A 27251-nucleotide genomic window follows, 5' to 3' on the forward strand; every position below is an offset into this window, starting at 1 on the left:
GCTATCATTTTAGATATACCAGGATGACTGTGTTCTGCAGTGATGCCTGGAAGTTTCACCATTATAGAGTCATTCTTTCCTCTAGTCAGGAATGCTTTATTGCTTTCTGCAACCTCCTGTGGACAAACCCAGATCTCTAGGAAGAAGTCGCCTTCAGCCATCTAGCTCAGTGGAGGGATCAGCTGGGAGCCACGTCGGACACAGGGAATGCCATCATGAAGCGGGAGGGAAACTGACCCTGCCCTGTCTGTCACCTGCCAGGTACAAACCATCGGACGCTGCTGACTGCATGACCTGGGAAAAAAGACTCTGAGTCCAGCCACTTCTCTGGCCTCCTCCCTCCCAGCACTACCCTCTGCCTTGCTCCCATCTACTTTACTCAGGGTGAAAGCCAAGTCAGAGTCCACATGAGCTGGCCTGGTCCCCATTACAGCACCTGGTTCCTCTGTCCGAGCCACTCTGGTTGTCTTGCTGCTCCCTAAACTCAGCCCATGCCGCTCCTCCCCGGTCATCCACACCACTGTTCCCTCTCCCTTGTGGTCCTTTTCAATCTTTCCTTTTCTCCTCCCCGACCCCCTGGGGGGGTGATCAGCCGGTCTCTCTCCACCACACCATACTGCTCCTTTCCTTTATCACACTCAATGTAGTTTGAGATTCTCTCTGAAAAATTTGCTTTTAGTTGCTTGTTTTCCTCCACTGGTCTACAAACAGAGAGGAGAACAGGGTCAAATCAGAGCCTCGGGTCAGGAGTTTAGGAGTCAGCCTGAAGCGAGGGGAAGTCCTGGGAAGGTTTGAAGCGATTCAGCGATTCAGCGTATGAATAGTTGTGATAGTTGTGGTGGCGGGGACCATGCAGGAACTGTAGGAGGCAAAGGTGGGAGCAGAGAGAACAGGGAGGAGGTGGTAGGGAGGGAAGTGATGGTGGGGGACCACAGCACGGCAGCGACGGGACATGGGCAGGTTAGAAAGGTGCAATAAGCTGGCTATATGAACCGTGATGGAAACAAAGCACTTCATTTTAGAAATGAAGAAAGGAGCCAGAGAGGGGAAACAGGGTGGCGGCTTACGGAGGCCTTGCCCACCTCCCAGAGGAAGCCTCGGGGGTATTAATTGCAGCGGTTATTGGATGGCTTCTCTCCCCCACCCTGCACAGGGAGGAAATCAGCGCGTTCAGGAGCCTGGTACTTGGGAGCTCTCAAGACCCAGCTGTCCAACTTGACATGAATGAGCCGGTGAATCACCAGGCCGTGAACTGCTTCCTCTTCCTCCGCATCCTCCTCGTCCTCCTCCTCCCCTCACCTTTCTGCGTCTCCTCCTAGCGGTTCTCACCAACAGCCACCAATTGCATATTGATTTTTACTGTCCTTTTCCCTCCTAGATCCCTAGGGTCTAGAATTCCTTTCTAGACTTAGATTTGAGAGTCTAGAATGCGGAGCTCAAGAACACCCGGGCCACTCAAATCCCCCTCGGCTCTCCAGTCCTCCCAATCCCCCCCGCGCCCCGGCCATAGCCCTGTCTGACACATCCTTTCACTTCTGCTGACTGTCCCTGTCTCCAGGCAGCTGCACGAGGGCCGGATGTGTTTGATCCGCAGCTGTATCTCAGGCGCCTGTCGTAGCGCCTTACACACACAGCAGTCGCTCGCTCACGCACGGAGCGGCGGGCCGGGCGGCGGGCTGCGGAGGCAGCGGCGCAGGCGGGAGGCGGGTTGGTGGGTGCCGCTGCCCGCTCTGCCCGCCCTGCCCGCCCGAGCCGCCCCCCCCGCCCCCCCGCCCGAGCCGCCCCCCCCCCCGCTCCCGGCGGGCCCGCCGGGGCAGGGAGGAGTTAAGCGGCTCGCGCGCTTCCGACCGGCAGGTGGCGCCGTCCCGCCTCGGTGCCGACTCCCAGCGCTCCGAAGTGCGGGACAGAATCGCAGGAGCGCGGAGCCGAAGCTCAGCCCCGACTTGTTGATCTCGCCCAGGCAGCCGCCGCCGAGCAGGAGGAGGAAGAGGAGGAGGCGCCCCGCCCGCGGTCCTGCCCCTCGCGCCCCCGCGCCCCCCGCTCGGAGAGCGCGCCCCGGCCCCGCGGCGCCTGCAGCCCGGCGCGTCGCCCGCCCGGCCGGTGTAGGCCCGGCCCAGCCCGGCCCCGGGAGCGCCGCTGCCCGCGGGCGGGGGCGCCCGGGCGGGCGGCCGCAGCGATGCGCGGTCCCCAGCCCCAGGAGGTGGCCGCCCCGGGGGTGAGTGTGGGCGCGCAGCCCGGGGCGCGGGGGCGGGCGGGGGTCGCCGCCCGCTCGGCCTGTCGGTCTGCCCGAGCTCCGCGGCTCCGAGCTGGGGGCAGGGACTGTGGCCCGCGGAGGCGCGCGGTGCTCATTAGGGGGCGAGGGGCGGGGGCGCGCGCCCCCATCCTGTGGGCTCAGGGGACCCTCGAAATCGCCAGTGCGCGGCAGAAGGAGGGCACGTTTTGAAAGGCCAGAAAATTCAGCTCGTTTCCCCGCCTCCCACCTCCCCCACCCCTTCCCTTCCAAACCCGGGGAAGGCGCAGAACCCGGAGTTATAAAAAGCCAGCGCTGGAGAGGAGCGAGGGGGGCGGGGGAGGACGGCCCCCGAGGACCGGGGTCTCCGCGCCCCTCCGGCGGCAGGATAGGGGCGCGGGGGAGGGAGGGAGGGAGGGAGGGGCGGGACCCGGGACCCGGGACCCGGGACCCGGGACCCGCGCCCGGCTCGGCTCTGCGCCTTCGTGGCTCGGCCGGCGCCGCCGCCGCCGCGGCAGGGGCTCCGGAGGTTTGGGGAGAGGGGGTCGCCCCAGGTCAGAGGGACTGCCTTGGGCACCCCGTCCGTGGTGGCCGGTGACAGGTGGGCATCTGAAGTCCCAGAACCCCACCCGGCTTTTAAGATCTAGGAAAAGCACACCCACTGCCATCCCCCTGCCCCTCCACCCTGATTATCTCGAGTGGGGGTGGTGGTGGAAGATGAGAACTCATTTTAAAAAGAAAGAAAAAGTTTTTCTCGCCGCTGCCCTCTCTCCCCGTGGCGGGGCCAGCTTCGGGACAGCGGGGAGACCCACAGAGTAGGGAGTTTCAGCACTCGAAGAGGCGGACAGCGCCCGGGCAGCTGGGTCGCGCCTGGGCCGCAGAAGCCCGGGTGGGGCTGCCCGGGCCGGGCTCCTCGGGGCCTCTCCCCTCCCCAGGCGGCCCCCTCCCTCCCCCCGCTGGGTGGGGCCGGCTTCAGCACCGGTGGGAGGACAGCGCCTGTCCGTCCCGGCCCCTTGAGCCCGCTTAAGCGCGCGCGCGGAAGGTCAAGGCGGCGGGGACCCGGGTAGGGAGCCGAGGAGGGGCCGTGCCCAGCTCCCGGCCTGCTGACCCGCGTCTGCTTTCGCTTTCTGCCTCGCAGCCTTCGGGATGGAGGTGAGAAGGGGGCCGTGACGCACGTCCGCGCGAACCCCTGCACCCCAGCGGCCCACGGCGCTCCCTGCCCCCCTCCCCGGGCGGCAGCCGGCCTCGCCATCGAGTGAGAGCGGCCTGGGGGGGCAGGGGGGGCGAGGGCGGCCGGACCAGCGATGCCGGCGGGCATGACGAAGCATGGCTCCCGCTCCACCAGCTCGCTGCCGCCCGAGCCCATGGAGATCGTCCGCAGCAAGGCGTGCTCAAGGCGCGTGCGCCTCAACGTTGGGGGCCTGGCGCACGAGGTGCTGTGGCGCACCCTGGACCGCCTGCCCCGCACGCGGCTGGGCAAGCTCCGCGACTGCAACACGCACGACTCCCTGCTGGAAGTGTGCGATGACTACAGCCTCGACGACAATGAGTACTTCTTCGACCGCCACCCGGGCGCCTTCACCTCCATCCTCAACTTCTACCGCACGGGGCGGCTGCACATGATGGAGGAGATGTGCGCGCTCAGCTTTAGCCAAGAGCTCGACTACTGGGGCATCGACGAGATCTACCTGGAGTCCTGCTGCCAGGCCCGTTACCACCAGAAGAAGGAGCAGATGAACGAGGAGCTCAAGCGCGAGGCCGAGACGCTGCGGGAGCGCGAGGGTGAGGAGTTCGACAACACGTGCTGCGCGGAGAAGAGGAAGAAGCTCTGGGACCTGCTGGAGAAGCCCAATTCCTCCGTGGCCGCCAAGGTGAGTGGGGGCCGGCGCTGTGGGGTGCAGGGCTGAGCCTGCGTCCCCAGATCGAGGGCTGCTGCTGGGGATCTCGGGATCCATAACCTTAGACTTCCCACCGGCCATCCGTCACCCCTCCTCTGATTCGATACTGTGTACCCCAACTTGGTTGGAGAAAACGATTTACAGATCCTCATGAAAAGCTACCGCCCTGGCAAGAGAGAACCCAGAAATAGAGCATGGCTGGGATGGGGTGAAGTTGGGTCTGGCTCCCTGGGAAGCCCCAGGCCCAGGCTAGAGTGGGTGGCTTTCAACTTTGGTTCTGATCCCTGTGCTTATAACCCCACTTTGCCCCAGGAAAGAATAAGATCGGCCTAGACATGCCTGGAGGCCACTGAGATGCTGTCAGGTAGTTTTTAAAGAAATAAGAAAAAACGAAGGGAAGAGATACAGAGGGTGGCATGAAAGGGTCCAACACGTGGCATGGGCTGTGAATGCCTGCGAGGAGGGGGTCACCTGGCTATTTATTTACCTATTTGATGAGTTTCTCCCAAGAGTGGTTTGATGCAGCTTCTAAAGGAGCTTTGGCTATTGAAGGAGGATGTACATCTTAAAACCGGAGAGAATAATGACGCAATTTGACAAGTAAGGGAGCAGAGACAGGACCAAGTGTGACCCCCAGCCAGGGTGGGTGCCAGGGGGAAGCAGAGGCCTCTCAATGGGAGCTTGGTGGCTCAGTCGACCCCTCACTGCTGTCCAGCTGGAAGGGGACTCTGGCATCCTCTCCCCGGCTTTGGCTGCTCAGAGAGAAGCCCCCAGAGTAGAGGCACAGGAGGGGCAGCTGGTGGAGGTGGAAGGAGGCCACATACTTTTCTGGCCTGTGGATGCTAAGGAGGACATGGAGGTCCTGGGCCCAGTCTCCTCCCGGGAGGCTGTGGGCTGCCCCGGGCCATAATCCTGCCCGATTTCCTGTCCAGAGAGGCCCCACCTTAAGACTGAGTTGCTCACCCTTAACCAGCTTAGGATCAACAGACTTACTTCGCTATTTCCAGGTCTGAGACGGGTTCCCCCACTGCCCATCCCGTTTAGGCTCAAACTGCCTCTTCCTCCTTCCTGTCCTGTCCCTGAGGAGGAGATCACAGGGCAGGACGTGGGGGCTCTGCCTTCTCTGCCAAGAAGCAGAGGGCTGTGTGTGAGTTGGAGCTGGCGGCAAGACGAAGGTGCTCGGGTGTGCAGGAGGTGCTCTGTGGGTATAAACAGCCTCTCCTCTCCCACGGGTTAATCCGCCCACAGGCCAGAGCTTTGGAGCTTCCTGACCTCTCTGTGATCCCAGGCTGGGCTGTCAGTTTGCATTCCTGGCAGATGGACCATCTAGGATTTTTCTGCAGCTGGAGCTGAAACAGGCAGGCAGGCGGGCCCATTGGAAATCCTGACTGCCATTGAACAAATACCTAACAAATAGTGCTGCTCAGAGAGGTGAAGCACCTATCCCAGGTCACACAGCAGGCAGACAGGAGTGGCCATAATTCAAACCCAAGTGTGATTGTGAACACTCTGTTCCTTCCGTAATGATTAAGTGCCACAGCTTCCTCCTGTCTCCCTGCTTCCACTTTTGCCCCTTACAATCCATTCCCCACACAGCAGCCAAAGTGAGCTTTTCAAAATGTAAATTGGATCACATTATTCATCTGCTTAAAATCCTCTGGAGATTTCCTATCACACTCAGAATAAAATCCAGACTCCATTGTGGCATATGAGGCCTACAGGATCTGGTGCCTAGACTCTTGAGCTCATCTCTTCTGCTCTCCGGCTCACTGGGTTCTGCCCTACTGGCCTCCTTGCCATCTCCAGAAGGCCAGGATATACTCTACCCCAGGACCTTTGCACTTGCTGCTCCTGCTGCCTGCCATGCTCTTCCCAATTGTTCTGCTGCCAGCCCTTTATCCTCATTCCCCATTCAAGCAGCTCTGTATCCCCCACTCTGTTGCATCCCACAATGTCCTTCCCACGTAGGCCTGAAGCCCCATTTCATATTGTATTTGCCTTGTGTTTCTTTGCATCACACCCACAAGAATATGAACTCCTTAAATTGTATTCACTGGTCTGTGCCCCCCCCCCCATCTGGGTACCTGACACAGAGGAGCTCTGATAACCACATGGGGAAGGAGTGAATGAGGGAATGAGCGAAGAAAGCCGTCAGCCAGCTGTCACTTTTTCCTCACCGTCGGCAGGTACCTCAGCCCCCCAAGCTCAGCCTTCTTTCAGGCGTCTGCTCTCGGCCATCCCAGTTCCCCAGCCCAGACACCTTGCTGGGCAGAACAGCAGGCCCCATGGGAATTTCTCCAAGCCCACGGATGAGAGAGCACGAGTAGAGCACGACAGGGGCTGGTGAGGTACAAACATGGCCATGTCCCATTTGCCTAAGAACAAGGAGAGATCAGGGTTCAGGCTCAGCTCCTCCATCTCCCTGGTCCCAGGCAATTTCTTCACCTCTCCAAGCCCAGCCTCACACTGAGACATGGAGACCAAGGCCCTGTCTTGCCAGGTAGTCATGAAATCGCGTTTTTCATGAAGTGGTTTGGAGCCTTACACATAGTCAGTGGGCATTGCTGTCCTCCAGGATGAAGGGCAGAGTCCTTTCCGGGTGGGGTGGGCTGAGCTGCAGCAAGCCCTTCTCTCCTGTGGAGGCTGAGCGACGCTGTTAATAATTGATGGGCCGTGCTGGCAGCTCAGAGACAAACCACAGCACAGGCCCTGGGCTTCTCCACCAGGGAGCGAAAATCAAAATCCATTAGGCAGAAGACAGCAAGAGTGATTCTTCTTTGGAAGATGGGGTGGGCCCTGTTGGGCTGATGGTGTCTCAGTTCTGGGGACACTGCAGGCTTCTGCTTTCTGGGAAAACCCAACAGGCATTTCTCAGTAGGAGTGGACAGATCTGGCTTGCCAGGCCTTCCTCAGGATTAAAGCCCAGAGATAATTCTCATTTCCAGAGTAGCTGCTGTTTATTGTGCCAAGCACTGATTAGTGGTATTTCATAGGTGCTATCTCATTGAAATCCTTCCAACAATCCAATTAGGTAGTGAGCCTGGTAGGCCTGCTTTGGGCTGTAAGTAACAGAATAGAAAACTCAAAGCAGCTTCAAAAAGGTAGAAGATGCGTCATCTCACATATCCTGAAGTTCCAAGATAGCTGGTTTCCAGTTGAGTTTAAAGCTCAGTGATGCCATCAGGATTTCAGATTCTTCCCATCTCTCTACTCCTCCAACCTCTGCAAGTGACTTGGTCCTCACGCTTGATGCCTCATATCACAACATGGATGCCCCGTTCCAGCCCTGTGATGTCCACCCTACACCTGAAGAGAAGCATTCTTTCTATGGTCTATTTTTTTTTTTCCTTCAGGGAAAAACTTTCCCAGGAACATCTTAGCAGACTTTTTGACAGTCCCATTGCCCAGGATCAGGTCATACACATGCCCTAGCCATGGGGAAAACTGGGGAAGCAAGTATCTAGCATTTTCAGATGAGAGAGGGAATGGATTTTCCGAGTGACACTAAGGCTTGTACATGGAAGAGGAAATGGAAGCCCTGAGGGGTGACATCCCTTGCCTGAGCTCACACAGCTAAATTATCAGTAACTATTTGCCAAAGGGGTGAAAGTGGCAGAGCCGGGCCGGGGATTTAGCTCAGTGGTTTCGCCGCCTGTTGCGCAAGTGCAAGGACCTGAGTTGGATCCCCGGTACCAAAAAAAAAAAAGAAAAAAGAAAGAAAGTGACAGAGCCAAGGTTTGGACCCTGGTTCACCTAGTTCCCAGCCTGAGTTTCTGAGTCCCGGAGACCCAGGCAGGTCCCTCGAGCTGTGACCTCCAGCAGCTGACCTACCGAATGGTGGTAATAGCTGTGGCCAGCTCTCAGGGCTGTATGGATGGTTTGGTGAGATTTAGATGTGAGTGCAATTTGCAGATACGGGGTGCTTCATAATTTTATTATTATGTACTCTATCCCAGAATAGGAGTGGTATTTGGTCGGGGACCTTGGTCGGGGACCCTGGTCGAGATCTTGCCCACCACATATTTGACTGATATTCAGCTCTAGGGTACGACTCATATGGGTTCATCCCTCTCCTCGTTGTTTCCCAGGAACATGATTTGGGCACAGTCCTGTCCTCTTCTGAGTCTTGGCTCCCCATCTAGAAGTGGGAGTTAGGTCGGAGGCCCCGGTGCAGGTAACCTGGATAACCCTGCCCTGGCGCCGGGCATGCTGGGAGCACCTGGTGAGTGACCACAGTGATTGTGTCATCGCCATCACAGTGCTGACTGCAGGGTCACCACCTATGGTTCTTTGGGATTTCTGTGCGTCATCGAGGCCTTTCTTTTTTCTTTTTTTTTTTTGGTACCAGGGATTGAACTCGGGTCCTTGTGCTTGCAAGGCAGGCGGTGGAACCACTGAGCTAAATCCCAGCCCAAGGCTTTTCGTTTGTGTGTTATCACCAAGCAAAATAGGGGACCAATTCGGAAGCCCTGGGCCCCTCTGTGCTCTCAGGGGTCTGGCTGAGCATCTGCCCGGCCCCAGGGCAGGCATCTCAGGTCCCCGTCTTAGGTCAGGGACAAAGTGCCAGGGATTGAGTCTTGGCTGTGAACCAGGAAAACCAAGACCTGGGTTGGAGGCCCAGCCCTGCCTTCTCCAAGCTGTGGACTTTGGAAAAGCCACGCCAGAGCTTTCATTTCCGGTCTTTGAAGAGAGTGTGAATCAAACCTGCCTCACAGGATTGTTCAAAGGATTAATATGATAGTGCATGAAAAACACTGAAGCATGGTAAATCCATTGTCTCTATTTGACATAGGGAAATGGGGAAGCACAGGGTGCTTCTGTGACTGCCTGAGGCACGCGGTGGTCAGGGAAAGGTCACAGCCATTTGCGGCCTTTCTGCCCCACCACCGCCATCCCGTCTGGGCCGGGGATCTTTCTGCCCCTCCAGGATGCCTGGCCAGCCTCATGTATTGGCAACCGTCTCTCGGGGGTTTTGAAAAGCTGTGATGGGATGGCAAAGTGAAAATGCTTAGGAAGGAAAAGCGCTGGCCAAATAAGCAGTTTGGCCAAAGCTTAATTAACTGGGGGAACAAACATGCATTAGGCACCAACTCTATACCCAGCACTTTGTGTACTTCTCGTACTGGATAGTGTCATGGAAGGGAGCTTGATTTTAGAGCCAGATCACCCAGGCCCAGGGACTGGCTCCTCGCTTCACCAACCAGGTGAGGTGGGGCAAACGGTGCCCTGCTTCCTCCAGGTGACGACAGCCTGCAGGGCAGTAGCAGCACCTGCCACCTGCCTCACTGACTCACACCAGAATTAAATGCATTGATGTGTGTAAAGTCCTTAGACCAGGGCCTGGCATATAGAAAGCCTTCCATGACTATTAGGTCTTTGGTTTTAGTTAGAATTTATTTAACATTCCTGATGGATAAATAAGTTCCTTTTCAAAAAATTATTCTTCTTATAAAATGTGCATGCTTGTTGCAAGCCCCGTGGCTTTGTCAGGCCGCTGGGGTCCAGTAAGGGCAGGAAGCCAGCACTGTTGGGGACAGCCTGGGACGAGTGTCACAGATCTGGGCCTCCACGCTGGTGCCCAGGGTTCCCGGCTGCTCTGGCAGGGAGGCCTCCAACCTCTGCTCCCTCCGGGATCATCTTCAAAGTGGGAATTCTTGGGCTGGCTGGGTGCGGTCAAGCTCATCTCCAGCTCTTGGATAAAATAGAAACAATAGCGGTGACAGCAGAGACAGCTCTACTCAGGGCTCGCCACACGCCAAGCACTGAAGGCAGTTGGACCTGAGTCCCACACTCACTCTGTTAGAGAAGGCTCGGGGTTCTCGTCTTACAGCTGTGCAAACCGAGGAGAAGAGGTTAGGAGGCAGGACCCGGTCAGACAGTGAATGTCGGTGACCTTCAGCAAGTGAGAAGCAAGCTCTAGGGATGCATCCCTGTGCTCCCTTTCCATGCTGGGAAATGCTGAGATTTGGGACATTTGTCCAGCGTCTCCCACTGACTTGGGAGTGTTCCCAGGTCCTGATCTGGAAGGACCTTGTCCCCAGAGGTCACTGGATATCACTATTGGAGACAGAGGTTTGGCACTGAGCATTATTTAATCAATGATCTAAATAATAGTACGATGGAATACTCATGATTTTGGTGCCTCTAATAGGAGTAGGTGTGATACGTGGAGGGGGGGGGGACTGGAGGAGCACCCCAGCTGCCATACTGGGGTTACAGGGGGGGTGTGGGGAGAGCCAGAATTCACTTGTTAATGTGCAGGACGCCAATTCTTAAATTTTTCAACTGGTGGTGTAGATAACAAAGAAGACACAGTATTGTCGTGTGAGGCACGATCTTAAGAGCTGGGGTAAAACTCCCTGGAACCCATGGCTGTGTGAGGCCCAAGGCACGTCACCTCTGTGGGAGTGGGCAGCGGGGACACCACAGAATGGCACTCCTCATGCTGCCTGCACATTGGGGGTCCCTTGGGCCTTGAAATCAGCCACACCCCAGGCCTGTGAGTGAAACACATCCCTAGGTGATTTTTTAAAAAACTGGTAAAATACACGTAATGTGAGTTCGCCATCTTAACTCTAAGTGTAGACTTCCACTGTGCTGAGTACATTCACACTGCGTGTGGGCAGTCTCCAGGCCTTCTCTTCTTGCTAGACTGAAACTCTGTACCCATTGAACAAGTCCTGTCAGCCCCTCAGCCCCTAACATGCCCCCTCCTACTTTCTGTCTCTATGAACTTGACTACTTCAGGAAGCTCATGTAAGTGGACTCATGTATTATTTGTCTGTGATTGGCTTCTTTTACGTAGCACGATGTCCTTAAGGTTTATCAATGCTGTAGTGTGTGTCAGAACTTGTTACTTTTTTTTTGGTACCAGGGATCGAACTCGGGAGCTTGAGCTTTCCAGACAGGCAGGCACCACTGAGCTAAATCCCCAGCCCAAGAACTTGTTACTTTTTAAGACTGGCTAATATTCCATTGTATGTCTGTGCTACATTTTGTTTACATCAATGCACTCTTGCTTGCTTTGATGGCTGTTGTGAGGGGCGCTGCCGTGGGGGAGGGTTTGTGGGGACTCCAGCGTTAATCTTTTGAGGGCCTGCTGTGCTGCTTTCCATAGCAGCTGTACCATTTTCCATTCCTACCAGCCCTGCACAAGAGTTCCACATCCTTGGCAATATTTGCTATTTTCTGTTTTGTTTTGTTTTAGTAATAGCCATCCAAAAGGATGTGAGGTCTCTTTTCATTGTGGTTTTGATTTGCATATAATAGTGATGTTGAACATCTTTTCATGTGCCATTTGCGTACTGTACCTTCTTTGGAGAAATGTCTACTCAAGTCATTGTTAATGTTCTTTATAGTCAGAATATTATTTCTTTATCAGATATATGATATACAAATATTCTCTCTCTGGTTTTTTGTTTTTGTTTTCCGGTACCAAGAATTGAACTCAGAACCTTGCTCTTGCCAGGCAGATGCAGTGCCACTGAGCTACGTCCCCAGCCCCTGTTTTTGTTTTTTTGATACATGGTTTTGCTGTATAATCCAGACTAGCCTTGGATTTACTGCATAGCTCACAGTGGTCTCAAATTTGAGATCCTCCTGCCTCAGCCTCCTGAGTGCTGGGATTACAGGTGTGCACCACCGCACCCAGTTTATTCTCTTATTTGTAGGTCGTTTTTTCACTCTGTGGATTGTGGCCTTTGATGTGCAGCTGTTTTAAGTTTAGATGATGTCCAGTTTGTTTTATTTTTTCCTTTTGTTTCCTGTGTTTTTGGTGACGTTGCCAAGAAATCATTGCCAGATTCCGTGTTGCACACCTTTCCCCACAGGGTTCCTCCTATGAGTTCTAGAGTTTTCCTTCTGATGTTTGGCCTCTGCATGTGGGTTAGGGCACCTGGTTCATTCTTGCATATGGCTGTCCTGTTTTCCCATACCAGCTGTGACCCCATGCTAGTCCCAGGCATAGGAATGCAGTGAAAGCCAGCCTCGGAGGGCAGCTGGGTGTGGCACGGATGGAGCTGGCCAGTGCCGGAGCGAGGGGATGCAGCTGAGGGGATGGAATGTGGGGTGAGCAGCACGCAGACTGTGGCCATTCCCACCCTCAGCCTGGGCCCTCAAGATCCTCCTCCCTCCATGGCTTCCTCCACTCCCGGCAGCTCATCCTCCCCGGTCAGAACCCTCATGGCCCCATCTCATTGGGTAGAAAAGCCGAAGTCATCAACCCCACCTGCAGGCCCACAACCTGGCATCTCCCCTCTCTCCCCGCAGCCTCCCTCCTCCTTCCTGCCCAGTCTGCCCTCCTTCACGCCTTCCCTCCTCTGCAGGCCTTGCTGTTCCTCACCTGCACCTTCCACCGCAGGGCCTTTCCTCCCTAGCCATGCTGTGCAGGACTCAGCCCTAATGCCATCTCAGGGAGGCCGTGCTCGGGGTCCACGCCACCTGGGTGGGTGCCCGTGGCGCTGTCCCTTCCCCTCAGTGGCTGCATGTCTCTCTACCCCTGACCCAGCACAAGATTACTTAACTGTTCCGTTTCTTTCTTGTTTGTGCCCTCCCCTTGGATAGAAGTTTCACAGGGCAGGGTTTTGTCCAGTTCATTCCCAGCTGCATCTTGAGTGACTAGAACAGTGCCAGCCAAAACCTCCATGCCTCCCCCTGCCCCAGGACCAAGTTCAAACTCAGCCTGGGCTTCGGGCTCAGCCGCCCCACTACCTTTCTCTCTTCCACATCCTCTTGGCTACCACCACACCCACTTGTCTGCATCCCCTACATTTTCCACTCCGTTCTCCCCAGTCCTGCACCCTACTTTGGCCTTGCACCCCTTTCTGCTTCTTCTCTGCCTGTGGCCCCTCTCTCTCAACCTCGAGGCCTGGTTCTCCAGCACTTCCTCTGCGGTCCCTTCTTGTACCGCCCCCGCCATCCCACACCCCTCCGGGTGCTCTGGAAACCTGGCATTCCTGTTTTCCTGGAACAGAACTCTGGGAAGATTGGCTTGTGGGCTGTTCTGTGGATGCCTGGCCTGGACCACAGATGGACAGGAAGGCTTAAAAGACAGGCTCTGCAGCCTGACTGCCTGGGTTCAAATCCCAGCTCACCCCCCCGCCCCCACTTTGGTGGTACCCTGGGATTGAATCCAGGGCCTTTGCATTGATCTCCATCTGCAGCCCTTTTTACTTTTTATCCCGGAAAAGAGTCTTGCTAAGTTTCCCAGGCTGGGCTCAGAACTTGAGATCTTCCTGCTTCGGCCACCCAGAGTGGCAGAGTTAACCGAGGCTGTCCCCACACTGGGCCTGGCTCAGCCACGTTTAAACTGTGTGGCCTTTGGGAAATGACTTACTTTCTCTGGGCTTCAATTTCGTGATCCATAATTTAGGGAGCCTCACAGCAACCAGGGTTGTTGTGCCAGTTCTTCATGAAGCACTCAGAGCAAGCCTGGCACTCAGCAAAAGTCCGCAATAACTGTTATTGCTGGTGCAATTAAATGCTGGCAGACGTTCACTGCGTGAATAGAGGAGGAAATGTGTGTGATCTTGTGATGAGTGATTGGAAGGGTCTCTTACAAAGCAAGGGTCTCCCAGGTATAATCTTTCCTTCCTTGTCTCTAGCAACCGGTTCCCTGTGCCCATACTTCCTGGGCAGGGAGAAGTCGCTTTCCCCCTCACTCACAGTTAAATTAGAGGGCTGAAGTGTTCCCCACACCTTCAGTGCCCCACTTTTGCCCTGCATTGAGACTGGTCTCTACCGTCACTGCGCACTGCAGCCTGGCAGGCAGACGCTGTCTGAGAGCATGACGTTGCATTTGTCAGTTCCACACCGTCACTTGCATCTTCCAGGTAACGGACCTGGAGCCAAACAGCTTCTAAAAATACACCGCCATAGTCCACTCATTGCTACGTAGGGCCCAGCCCTGAGGTGTTCCAAGGCTGGTGTGATCCTTGAGGCCCTCGACCTTGGGCAGCCCTGGCCCTCAGAGCCTTTGTGGACTGTGTTGGACCAAAGAGGCGGCCTGGTGGTGCCCTGCAGAGCACATGAGGAGCAGAAGTCAAGGTGAGGTGATATCGAGCTCCCTCCTCTTTGCTTGTCACCTGTCTGGAATCCCCACTGTCACTTTGAGTGGATCGGTTTACTCTTCTCCCTGTGGTTAGGTTTGCACATCCTGTATTATTCCTGAAATAGTGACTGTAATTTGATTCAGCCCTCTCCCTATCGTCAGGAAAATCCTTTCCGTTTCCAACGTGGCTCCCTTTCTGGCTTCTCTGCCACTTCTGACTTAATGTGGGTATCCATACTGCTTTGAGAACCTGTTCCAGTGACACCATTGTTTGTGTGACAGTCACATAGTGCATGTTACTATCTCCCACACACCGAACTGGATGCTCGAGAAGCACTTGGATAGCGAGGCTTGGTGGCAAACACCTGTAATTCTGACAGGAGGATTGTGAGTTCAAGGCCAGCCTGTACTATGTAACAAGACCCTTTTTCAAAAAAAAAAGCAAAACTCATAGTACTTGTGTATTTATTAGTTGGGATTGGTCTGGTTACAGGTTACAGAAATGCAGCTCAAATGCACTTAAGGAAGAAGGTGATTGGAAAGTCCTGAGTTAGGTAAGGGTTCAGGCATGGTTGGATCCAGGGGCTTAAATAAGTCACCAGGGCACGGTCTCCTGTGTTTCTAAGCTCTGTTCTTCTTTGTTGGCTTCCCAGCACCAACGGGCCTGGAAAGATGACCTCCAGGCTTCCTTTCTGGGAAAAGGGCAAGGTTCTTTCTGTTGTCCCAGCAAATCCCGGGGCTGTTTTTCATTGATCACTCCCTGAGCCGGTCACTTGGCCAGATCCCACAGCTGGGATGGGACCTAGAAGGGGAGAGGTGATTTTCCAGAGGAAAACAGAGGCTCAGCGACCGAGAGCAGGGAGAACAAGTGTGAGTTGGTAAAAGTGGTCCACAGCCATCACAGAGTTTATAAGCTCTTGGAGGGAGACAGGCATTAAACAAATAAAAATGAAATAGAAGAATAATCACACAAAGTGTAATAGGAAGGCAGTGTTGTGATGGAGAATGACAAGGTGTGGTCAGAGGCCTGGCCTTCCCTGGGAGCCCGAGCCTGACCTCTGACCTCCAAGCTGCAGACAGGAGCTCTCCTTCGTGGTCTCTGCTCCTCCTCTCCTCTGTTTTGTGAGCTTCTGCTTGCATTCTGTTTTCTCCTCAACTCGGGCCACCTCCCTGAGTAAAACAGGATGTGCTCAAAGTCCAGGACCGTCTTGTCACCCATTTCCGTGTTCTCAAGCACGGTGAGTGAGTGGGCTGCCCAATCTGTAAGTGAAGTTCGGTGGGCCCACAGCCAAGCCCGCTCATGCACCTGCAGTGCACATCCGCTTTCAGAGGAGTGGCCACAAAGCCAGGTGTATTATCTACCCAACTGGACACTTTGCCAAACTGTGTTCTCCAGTCACCTCGGGGCCTGCTACAGAGGAGGAGCTCGGTGGGTGTTTGTGGGAGGGAGGAGAGAGCGCAGCAGCCAGCTGTGTGACCTTGTGCGAACCACTTCACCTCTCTGGGCCTCTGGCTCCATATCTTGCAGTGCCAGCTGGTCCCTTCCGATCCTTCAGATCTCAGCTCACATACCACCTCTTTGGAGAGGCCCTCCCTGACCTTGAATGACCGGTTTGGGCAAAGTAGTGTTGAGGCTTTCCTGTAATAAAATGCCCCTCTGCTATGCATGCATGTACCTTTCCCTCTTCCCTGACGCTGTCTTGCCTCTCATGCCATCACCCTAGTGGGCTGCTTGGGAGGAGGTCTGGCTTCGGGTTCACAGTCCCCAAGCTGCCACAGTGAGACCCTGTGGGAAGACCTTTGTTTCTCTGGGCCTCAGTTTCCCCAGGTGGGAAGTGGGTGTTGTAACTTTACCAAGCTGCCTGTGCTGGAGGACTGGCATCGTGCCAGGCTGAGCATGGAAGGTTCTTCGTTCCTGTGGAGTTTTTCTCCTTCCCCCTTCCTTTCCCAAGTCAGTACAGGAACCTCGATGATCCCTGAGGGTAGGGAACAATTCCCCACGGTGCCAAGGCGTGGTGGGCCTGGAGCGAATGCACCCCCTCACCCCATCTGCATGATGCTCTCTGACTTTCTGACGGGCGCGTGGCACAGCCTCTGTATTCCCTAAAGTTCCCTCTGTGCAGATGCTACCCAAGAAAAGCCCTTGGTCCCGAACCTGGTCCCTCCAGGTTCCTGCCCCAAGTCCTTCCTGTTTGGTCATTTGGGATCCCTGCTGGCACCTTGGCTAGGAGAATTGGCCAATCCAAGGGGCAGGTTTCCCAGACAGACTCCATCAGTGCCGGGTAGGCTGTGTGGAGGCTGAGTGGCCCCCTGTTATTGAGTGACTCATTAGCAGGGCCAGCTACAGAATTCGTGGGGAGCGGTGTACGATCAGAATAGGGTTCTTGTTCAGAACTTTGTAAAGATGATGCCAGCAGTGTGCAAAACCAAGGGCAGAACCCTTCTGGACATTGGGCCCTGCGCAGCTGTGCAGGCCACCCACTCTGAAGCCAGCCCTGGACAGAAGGTCCTAGAGAGTCTGTCACAGGAAAGTCATCTCCTCCAACTCTGCCTGGTGACCTGGAGGCCAGAGCCAGGCCCAGAGGCAGAGTGAACAGTGAAACAGGTGGGTGGAAGAGCTGCAGGGCCAGGCCAGGGAGGACCCCACTGCAGCCTGAGCACGGGGAGGGGCATCAGTGGTAAACGGGAGCGCACAAGCTGCTCATGTCAGGGGAGGGGAGCTGCCCTTCACCTCCAGGCTGGGCCTGAGCCAGCCAGACACTTATGTTTTTGTGTGAGATATCCCAATTTCCCAATGTTGGGAAGTCATTTTTAACTCTTAGAAACACTTGGGTGGGCCAGCCGGAGCCTGTCTGGGTACCACATGCAGTCTTTGGCACTGGTTTTAGACCCCAGTAGCATAGGGACTTTGTTTCTTTCTTTTTTTTTTTTTTTGGTACCAGGGATCAAACTCAGGACCTTATGCTTTCACAGCAGGTGGCAAAACCACTGAGCTAAATCCCTGGCCCTGCATAGGGACTTTGGATGGCTAGAAATGAGAAGGAGACCATTTCCTGGAAGGGGAGCAGAGAGTATGGGTGACAGAAGCAGCAGGTCCCCTGTATTAAGGCTTTCCAGGGAAACACAGCCAGTAAGATATATATGGAGAGATTTATTGTGAGGAGCTACGGAGGCTGAGAAGGCCTAATCTGAAGGCCCATGAAAGCTGGTGGTGTAATTCAGTCTGCATCCTAAGATGGAACCCAGAGGAGTCTTTGGTGTAAATCCCAATCCAAGGGCAGAAAAGCCATGTCCCAGCTCAAGTAAGCAGATGGGAAGGGAAAGAGACAAATTCCTTCTTCTTTCACTTTTTTCCCCTTTTTCATTGCTAGTGATTGAACCTAGGGCCCTCACACTGAGCATCATCCCCAGCCCTTATTTTGTTTTGTTTTTTATTTTGAGACAGGGTCTCATTGAGGCTGAGTTCCCCAGGCTGAGCTCGAACTCATGATCCTCCAGCTTGAGCCTCCCAGAGTGCTGGAACTGCAGGCACATGTTACTGTGCCAAGCTCCTTCCTCTACTTTTTGTTCTGTTCAGGCCCTCAGTGGATTGGAAGACATCCACCCACTTGGGGCAGGGCTGTCTGCTTTACTGAGTCCACATGGGAACCTCGCCCACAAATGCCCCCACAGACACACCAGGAGTGTTGGCTCTGACCGCCTGTGGCACCGTCAAATTAACCATCATACCCCTCCGCTTTCTCCTGACATGGAGCACAGCCCAGGGTGACAAGTACTTGTGCAATGTGTGACTGCCCCACAAGGCAGCTCGAGCCTTCGGGATGCCAACACACATCAGGCAAGTCCACAGGTAGCTCCTGAATGGATTAGCTCAGAGTTCCACCGCTGGTCCCTGCCCAACTCCAACCTGAGCAAGAAGAGGGAGCTGCTGTGGGGGCCAGAAGAAGCACTAGATGTGGAGTCAGCAAATCAGACTGTGTCTGAGCTTTGGAGTCCTCATGTATAAAATGGGAATAATAACCACCCTGGGGTGGTCCAGAGGATCAAGCATGTGAAATGCCAAGCAAAATGCCTGATGTGCACAAATATAAGCCAGGATTAATTGTGTTGTTCTTCCGTCATTGTCGTCGTTCTCCTCCTCCTCCTCCTCCTCCTCCTCCTCCTCCTCCTCCTCCTCCTCCTCCTCCTCCTGATGGAGGAATGTCAGCTCTACTATCTCCAGCTGGAAAGCTTGGATCTTCAGAGATGCTCAGGAGAGATTAGGGTGCCTAGGATTCTGTTTTTCAGGATTGGAATCCTGGTATTCATGGTTAGAATTCTGAAACTCCAGACCATGGCCGTGATGTTCCGCATTTAAATGTGGCCATTTGTGGTCACAATTCTGGGGTTCAAGGTTAAGATTGCCATCTTCAGACAGAATCCTCAAATCTGTAATGGGACCCAAGGAATGTGTGACCAAGGTGTCATTATTCAGGACAGAAACGGTAGCAGGCAAGGTCAGAATGCTGATGTTCCAGGTTGGAACTCAGGTTCAGAGTAGGAATTTGGAGGTCCAAGGTCAGAATGTTTTGGTGTTGCTCATGCTCAGAATTCCGCCAGGCAGATTCAGAGCACTGGCTGGGCATTGGAGCTCTTGTTCTCTGCTCCTTCAATTGTGAGTCTTGTCCTTTCCTCGTGTGATCAGACTGCCTCCCGCCCCCTCTTGGCAGCAGTTCTGAAGCAGTTGCAAACTGTGGAAGGTCCTCAAGCTTCCATCCAGCCACCAGGGCTGTTATTGCTGCCTCTTTGCCTTACTATTTCTGATTCCCAACCACGAGGGCCATGCCAACAGAGGTGACGGGGTCCTCCGTAAGATGGGGAAGTGTGGCTCCCTGCCCCAGCCTCTCCACAGATCCTTAAGCCTCCATATTGATCCTACTGTCCACTTGCTGGGCTCCCTGGAATGGGCCACGGAAGCAGCCCCGCTCCTGCTTGGGGCCCCGGATGATCACACTTCCCTATCATCCAGAGAAGGGAAAGCAGTGTGGGGCCAGGGTCAGACAGTGCCAAGGGCTTGCGGCTACCCCACCTTGGGGTTGTGTGGCTGTGAGAGGCTCACAGGGCAGTGGAAGTTTTCTGGTCACTGCGGTTACAACAGATGCACTATCAGTGCCAACTGGAGGGGAGTGCCATTGATTGTGGGCTGAAACTCATCTCTAAACTCTATTTACAATGGTTCAAATAATAGAAACTCGACGGAAAATGGGTTGGCAGGAACAGCCAGCAGGGGCAGTCCCCTGGTACAGGGTCTGAACCTGCCCGTCCCTGCCCTTCAGTCCACTTACTTCCTCTTCACATTGCCACTCTTTACCTTCCTGTTTTTCTCATAGCCCTTCCATCACCTGGCACATGATATCTTGTCTGTATCATCCCACTGTGTCACCAGCTCCACGACAGAGGGATGTGGTCAGGTGTGCCCCGCGTACAGTAGGGACAAAGTAAATGTTGGTTGAAAGAATGGATTAGTGACTGGTTCCCCTTCAGAGATGGCCTCAGCCATTCGGCACCAAGCCCACCTCCCGTCCTCCTCTCTGCACTGATGTTTCGGGTGGGGGGAGGGGGAGGAGGCAGTACGGAGAGGTAGTAACGGCTCCTTCTCTTCCAGTCCCCCCTTTCTTCCTCCTTGTGGTGCTGGGGATGGAACCCAAATCCTGGCGCATGCTAGGCAAGTGCTCTACCACTGAGCCACACCCAGCCTACTGCATGGTTCCTTCTTCCTCTCAGGATAACTTCAAGACCTTCTATGGCCACAAAGGCCCTAGCAGAGCTACCACCTCACCTTTATTTACACACACACTGCATCACTCTCTCTTGTCCTCTCAGCCACCCTGGGCATCCCGTCTGTGTCAGTCAGCTTTTTGCTGCTGAGACAAAATACTTGACATATACAAATTAAAGGAGAAAGGGTTATTTTGGCTCACAGTTTCAAAGGTTTCCGTCCATGGTTGGGTGGCTCCAAGGCAGAAGCATCATGGCAGAAGGGCATGACAGAGTGAAGCTGCTCACCTCAGCCAGGGAGCTGGGGCCAGGGGAGGCCTGAGAGGAGCCATCCCCTTCAAAGGCACGCCCCTGCTAACCTACCTCCTCCAGTTGGGCCTACCACCTAACAGCCTGAGTTATGAGCTCATCAGTGAGGCTGCTGTCCCTAGGCTCCACTCATCTCTCTAGGCCCCACCTCTGAATTTTGCTGTATTGGGAATCAAGCCCTCAGTGGATGGGTCTTTGTGGGACATTTCATATTCACACTACAATTTTTTCTCAGATCCTTGGCTACTGTGCTAGGGTGCACCTCAGGGCCTTTGGAAATGCTGACCTGTCTGACGAGAACATCTTGCAGCTTCCACCTTGGCCCCTTTGACCTCTCTAACTCCTCCTTTGGGGCTCTGCCTAACCACCTCTTCCCTGACTTCCCAACTTGATGCCATTTCCCTCCATGATGGGCCCTGGCGTTTCTCCCAGAATTCTATCACTCGATCCCATTGGTCACCACGTGAGCATTCCTAGGTCTATCACTGTGGGATAATCTTCCCTGACCTGGAGGGTCCTTCTGAAGGGAGGAGGAGGAGGAGGCCTCTGTAACTCAAACTCCCAGTTATAAGCAACCCAATCGGATGGATGGTTTATATTCTTGAAACTGCAGAATTCTTAAGGACGGTGGTATAAGGGAGGGGAAGGTGGCAGTTTTCCATTTGATTGGACAGTGATCAAAGTGGCATGAAAAACACCCTGAGGCCAGGCTCTCCACCTCTCTGACTCCATCTCCCACCACCATCTCCTGGCCCCCTGGGCCCAGCCACATTGGTCTCATTCTTACTAAATACCTTCCTGCCCTGGGCTTGTGGACATGCTGGGGTTTTGGGGGACGTTTTTTTGGTATCAGGGATTGAATTTAGGACCTTGTGCTTGCAAGGCAGGCACTGGCACCACTGAGCTACATCCCTAGCCCCTGCACATGCTGTTCTGTCTTCCTGGAGTACTTTTCATCTCCTCTTCGCCCAGATATTTGCCTCCTCATCCTGAAATTTCCAGGTCAAATGCCACCTTCTCCGGCAGCCTTCCTCAGTCTCTGAAGAGGTCAGCCCCCGTTTATGGGTCTTCCAAGCTCTGTGTGCCTCTCTCAGAGGGCTGTTGTTTCCCTTGTCATTTCACATCCATTCGAGGGACCCCCTGATTCCCACCTGGCTCCTGGTCTGGCCTGTGAGTGTTCAGTAGGAATTGGTCTGCTGTGGCTGCCTGTCTTTCCTGCTCCGCGCACTCTGCCAGCTCCATGGCAATCGTCCCTTGAAGACGGTCGAATGGATGGACGGATGCATTCAAAGTGTAGTCAGCGTTGAAAGTGAACGTCACACTCCTGTGAGTGGCAGGTATGGGAGTTGATCCAAAATGCCCAGCTGAGACCCCATCCTGAAGGTTCTTAGTGTCCTCTGAAAGGACCAGGGCATTAGATTCTTTTTTGTGTGTGTGTGGTACCGGGGATCGAACTTGGGTCCTTGCGCTTGCACAGTAGGCGGCGAAACCACTGAGCTAAATCCCCGGCCCAGCATTAGATTCTTTATGTGCAACCAAATATCTTCTCCAGACTCAGACCGAGTTGAGTGGTAAGTACAGACCCTCCTAGTAGCTTTGTAAAGGTCCCACTTGGGTGATATTTGGTGGGGTGCTGTTGAATTTGACTTAAGCAAATCCCACCGATGAGGACTCTAAATGGGAGGTTTTAGTGTATGTGGCCTGTGACGGGACATTTTCCCCTCTGAGACCTTTCCTCAAACTGCACCCTCCTGCATGAAGGCCAGCAGATGGAGGCCATGTTTCTCAGCTCTTTAGCCAAAGCCAAGTTGTCAGCATGGTCAGGTCATGTGATCGCTTCTCTGCTATCCCTGTGGCCAGGGGAGGCCAAGAGGAGAGGACCAGCTGGAGTCACAGTCCACCTGGAGGTCCAGGAAGTAACTAATACAGAACTTGTTTAATGGTCACTCATCTTAATGAAGTCAGGCTGTTTTACAAGGGAAGTTGATATCATGAAGAATTGGTACCATTTGCCATAAGTCATGGTACGAAATTCCAGCCAGAAGCCGGAGCCTGACACCTACTGTCTTTGGGTTGCCAGAGGCACCCATGTGTGTTAGAGAAGTGTTAAAGTCCCGTGAGTCTCACACTGGGTCTTTTCCCTGGAGGGAGTCGGAAGGTTTGAAGAGAATTGGAAAGGACGACACCTTCCTGCTCTGTGAGTCAATGTGAAGAGGATGTCTTGTCCCTAGACAATTAACCCAGTCCTGGCTGCACACGAGAATCACCTGGGGCTCCCTGGAAAATCCCGATGCTCATTGAGTCAGAATCTTGGGGGTTTGGGGGGAGGCGGGTTTGGTATTTTTTTATTTTATTTTATTTTATTTTTAAAAATATATATAGTTATTGGTACATTTTAGGTATAAAATACATTTACATTTTCGTTAGGTGTTTGTACCAGAACATGATGTATCTTAGTTCTTATTTTTTCTCCCATTACCTGTGCACCCTTCACCCCCTCCACCCTTCCCTATTTACACAGAGTTTGATTCCATTTCTTTTTCTTTTTCATAATTTTTCTTTTCCCTTCTTCCCTTTCCCCTTCCCCTCCCACCATCCCCAAACCATTGGACCTTTTCTTATTTCAAATTATCAATTATTCATTTTAATCATTTTCATCCTTATTTACACTTTCAATTTCTCACACTAGAGAAACTATTCTGTATTTACACACGTGTGTCCTATTTATTTCCCTCAAGAGTATGGCCTCAGCATGCATCCATTTAGCTATAAATTTCTCTAGTTTCTCATTCTTTATGGCTGAGTAGTACTCCATTTTATAAAAAAGCCACATCTTCTTTATCCAATTTCCAGTCGATGGGTACTTGGGCTGTTTCCCAGATTTAGCTATTACAAACTGTGCCGCTATAAACATGGGTGCACATATATCACTGTGGTATGATTCTTTTAATTCTTTGGGGAAGATTCCCAGTAGGGGAATAGCTGGGTCAAATGGGACCTGTAGTCCTAGTTCTTTGAGGTATCTCCATATGGATTTCCACAGTGGTTGCACCAGTCTGCACTCCCACCAACAATGGAGAAGGGTTCCTTTCTCTCCACACCCCCACCAGCATTTGTTATTGGTTGATTTCTTGATAGCAGCCATTCTTTGTGAGGTGAGATGGAATCTCAGTGTTGTTTTCATCTGCATCTCTCGAATGACCAGTGATGTTGAACATTTTTTCATATGCTTATTTGCTGTTTTCACTTCTTTGTCTGAGAAATGTCTGTTCACTTCAGATGCCCATTTTTGAATTGGGTCTTTGAATTTGGGAGGTCTGATTTTTTTCAGTTCTTTATATATTCTTGATAGTAGACCTTTGAGGTACAGCTGCTAAATATTTCTTCCCACATTGTAGGTTGTCTCTTAGCTCTGTTGGTGGTTTCTCTTGCAGTGCAGAAGCTTTTTAATAAGGTGAGATCCCAGTTGTTGATTCTTTGTGCTAGCTCTCGGGCTACTGAAGATTTGTTCATAAAGTCTTTTCCTATGCCAATGTCATTGAGAGTTCTACCTAATTTATCTTCAAGCAAGTTTAGTGTTTCTGACTTAATATTTAGATCTTTAATCCACTTTGATCTTAGTTTAGTGCGCAGTGATAGGTATGGGTCTAGTTTTAATCTTTGGCAGGTTGAAATCCAGTTTTTCCAACACCATTTATTAAAAAGGCTATCTTTCCTCCAATGAGGGTGGTTGACTCCTTTGTCAAAGATGAGGTGGCTGAGTATGTCTGGAGTTGTTTCTGCATCTTCTAATCTATTCCACTGATCTTTGGGGTTTTTTTTTTTTTTGCCAGTACCATGCTGTTTTTATCACAGTAGCTTTGTAGTAGAGTTTCAAGTTGGGGATTGTGATACCCCCAGCCATGTCTCTGTTGTCTAGAATTGCTTTTGTTATTCTAGGTTTCTTCTGCTTCCAAATGAATTTTTGGATTGTTTTCTCTAGTTCTGTGAAATACATTGTTGGAATTTCATTCAGCATTGCATTGAATCTATATAGTAGTTTTGGAAGTATGGCCATTTTCACTATATTGGTTCTTCCTACCCAGGAACAAGGGAAATCTTTCCATTTTCTTATATCCTCTTTGATCTCCTTTTTCAGAGAGCTGTAGTTTTCAGTGTAGAGGTCTTTTGCTTCCTTTGTTAGGTTGATTCCTAGATATTTCATTTTTTTAGATGCTATTGTAAAAGGAATTATTTCCTGAATTTCTCTCTCAATGGGTCTGCTATTTGTGTATAAGAAGGCCATTGTTTTTTGAGTGTTGACCTTGTATCCAGCTACTCTACTGAATCTGTCAATTAGGTCTAGAAGACTTTTGACTGAGTTCTTTGGATCTTCTATGTAAAGTATCATATCATCAGCAAATAATGACAGTTTCACTTCTTCCTTTCCTATCTTTATTCCTTTTATTTCTTTCTCTTTTCTAATTGCTATGGCTAATGTTTCCAGAACAATATTGAACAGAAGTGGTGATAGTGGGCATTCTTGTCTTGTTCCTGATTTTAGCACGAAAGTTTTCAGTTTTTGACCATTTAGTATGATGTTGGCTGTTGGTTTTTCATAGATAGCCTTAATCAGGTTGAGATAAAGACCTTCTATTCCAATTTTCTGTAGCATTTTTATCACGAATGGGTGTTGGATTTTGTCAAATGCTTTTTCTGCATCTATTGAGATGAACTTGTGGTTTTTGTCCTTGACCCTGTTAATATAGTGTATTACATTTATTGATTTACAGATATTGAACCATCCTTGCATCCCTGGGATAAATCCGACTTGGTCAGGGTGTATGATCTTCTTGATGACACTCTATATTCTGTTTGCCAATATCTTGTTGAGGATTTTTGCATCTATGGTCATTAGGGAGATTGGTCTGTAGTTCTCTTTTTGGGTTGGGTCTTTCCCTGGTTTTGGGATCAAAGTAACACTTGCTTACAGGAATGAATTTGGAAGCCTTGCTTCCTTTTCAATTTCCTTGATGAGTTTAAAGAGTAATGGTAGTAGTTCTTCTTTAAATGTCTTGTAGAATTCAGCAGTGAAACCATCAGGACCTGGGCTTTTCTTTGTTGGTAAGTTTTTTATTACATTTTCAATTTCACTCTTTGTTATTGGGGTATTTAGAATTTCTATATCTTCATTTAATTTTGGCAATTCATATGTATCTAGGAATCTGTCCATTTCTTCTGTGTTTTCCATTTTATTAGAGTACAGGTTCTCAAAGTAGGTATTGATGATTCTCTGGATTTCTGCTGGATTTGTTGTGGCTTCAACTTTTTCATTCTTAATTGCATGAATTTGAGCCTTTGCGTTCCTTTTTTTGATAAAGTTGGCTAAAGGTTTATAGATTTTATTTATTCTTTCAAAAAACCAACTCTTTGACTCATTGATTTTTTGTATTGTGCTCTTAGTCTCCATTGCATTGGTTTCTGCTCAGATCTTTGTAATTTCCTTTCTTGTACGAGCTTTGGGTTTATTATGCTCTTCTTTTTCTAGGAGCTTGAGGTTCTGCATTAGGTTATTTAACTGAGTTCTCTCTGCTGTCCTAATATGGGCATTCACTGCTATGAATTTCCCACGTAGAACTGCTTTGATTATATTCCACAGATTCCTGTATGTTGTACTGGCATTATCATTTACTTGTAGAAACTCTCTAATTTCTTTTTTAATTTCCTCTGTGACCCATTAGTTGTTCAGGAGGGTTTTTTTCAATTTCCATGTGTTTGTGGGAGTTTTGCAGGTTCTTATGTTATTGATCCCCAATTGTATTGCACTATGGTCTGATAATATACAGGGGATAACTTCGATTCTTTTACAATTACTTAGCTATGTCCTATGAGCTAGCATGTGATCTATTTTGGAGAATGACCCGTGGGCAGCTGAAAAGAATGTGTATTCTGATTTTGTGGTGTCGAACACTCTGTAAACATCTATTAAGTCCATTTATTCAATATCTTGGTGCAGTTCTAGAATTTCATTGTTAATTTTTTTCTAGTTGATCTGTCTATTTGTGATAGAGGGGTGTTGAGGTCCCCCACTACAATTGTATTAGTGCTTATTTGGTTTTTCATGTCCGTTAATATTTGTTTTGTATAGTTGGTGGCATTTGTATTTGGTACATATATATTTAGGATTGTCATCTCTTCCTCTTGGATTGTTCCCTTCACAAGGATGTAGTGACCATCTTTGTCTCTTTTAATTAGTTTTGGTTTGAAATCTACTTTGTCTGCCAATAAGATTGCTACGCCTGCTTTTTTCTGGGTTCCTGTCACGTGGAGAACTGTTTTCTATCCTTTTACTTTCAGTCTATGGATTTCCTTTTGAGTTAGGTGTGTTTCTTGTATACAGCATGTTGCTGGGTTTTGCTTCTTAATCCATTCTGTCAGTCTATTTCTTTTGATTGGTGAATTGAGGCCATTAACATTGATAGTTATAACTGAGAGATATTGACTCATCCTTGTCATGATGTTTTATTGTTGTTGGCTCTTTTATTTCTTATTTTCCCCCCTTTCGCTTTAGTGTCTTACCTTGCATGGTGCCTTCTCTCTGCTGGGCCTCATGGAGTTGTGACCTTCAATGTCTTTTTCTAGGATATAGTTTAAAATTGTTTGGAGAGCTGGTTTGGTGTTCACGAAATTTCTCAGGTGTTCTTTGTCGTGAAAGTATCTAATTTCCCCATCGATTTTGAAAGATAATTTTGCCGGATACAACAGTCTAGGTTGGAAATTATTTTCTTTTGGGGCTTGAAATACTTCACTCCAAGCTCTCCTTGATTTGAGGGTTTGTGTTGAGAAATCTGCCATGATTCTGATGGGCTTTCCTTTGAAGGTGATTTGTTTCTTTTCTCTAACTGCCTATAGAATTTTGTTCTTCTGTTGGGTTTCTGAGATCTTGACTATTATATGTCTAGGTGTAAATTTTTTTTTGGTCATGGCTAGTTGGAGTTCTATATGCCTCACTTATCTGTACGTCCAATTC

At 51.3% G+C, this 27251-nt stretch overlaps 1 protein-coding gene across 1 annotated transcript in view; it reads left to right on the forward strand.

Moving 5' to 3' along the window:
• Positions 1-3210: 3210 nt before the first annotated feature.
• The window catches only part of Kcnb1 (potassium voltage-gated channel subfamily B member 1), a 106136-nt gene continuing 82095 nt past the window's right edge, over positions 3211-27251 (forward strand). The window contains exon 1 of the mRNA XM_004858074.3: positions 3211-4101. Within this exon, the coding sequence (XP_004858131.1) occupies positions 3535-4101 (567 nt within the window). The 5' untranslated portion in view covers positions 3211-3534. The remainder of the gene's footprint in view (positions 4102-27251) is intronic.

This window comes from Heterocephalus glaber, unplaced genomic scaffold (assembly GCF_053883595.1).
Source record: "Heterocephalus glaber isolate CG9 unplaced genomic scaffold, H.glaber_assembly_v1.0 deba00001673, whole genome shotgun sequence".
Taxonomy (NCBI): domain Eukaryota; kingdom Metazoa; phylum Chordata; class Mammalia; order Rodentia; family Bathyergidae; genus Heterocephalus; species Heterocephalus glaber.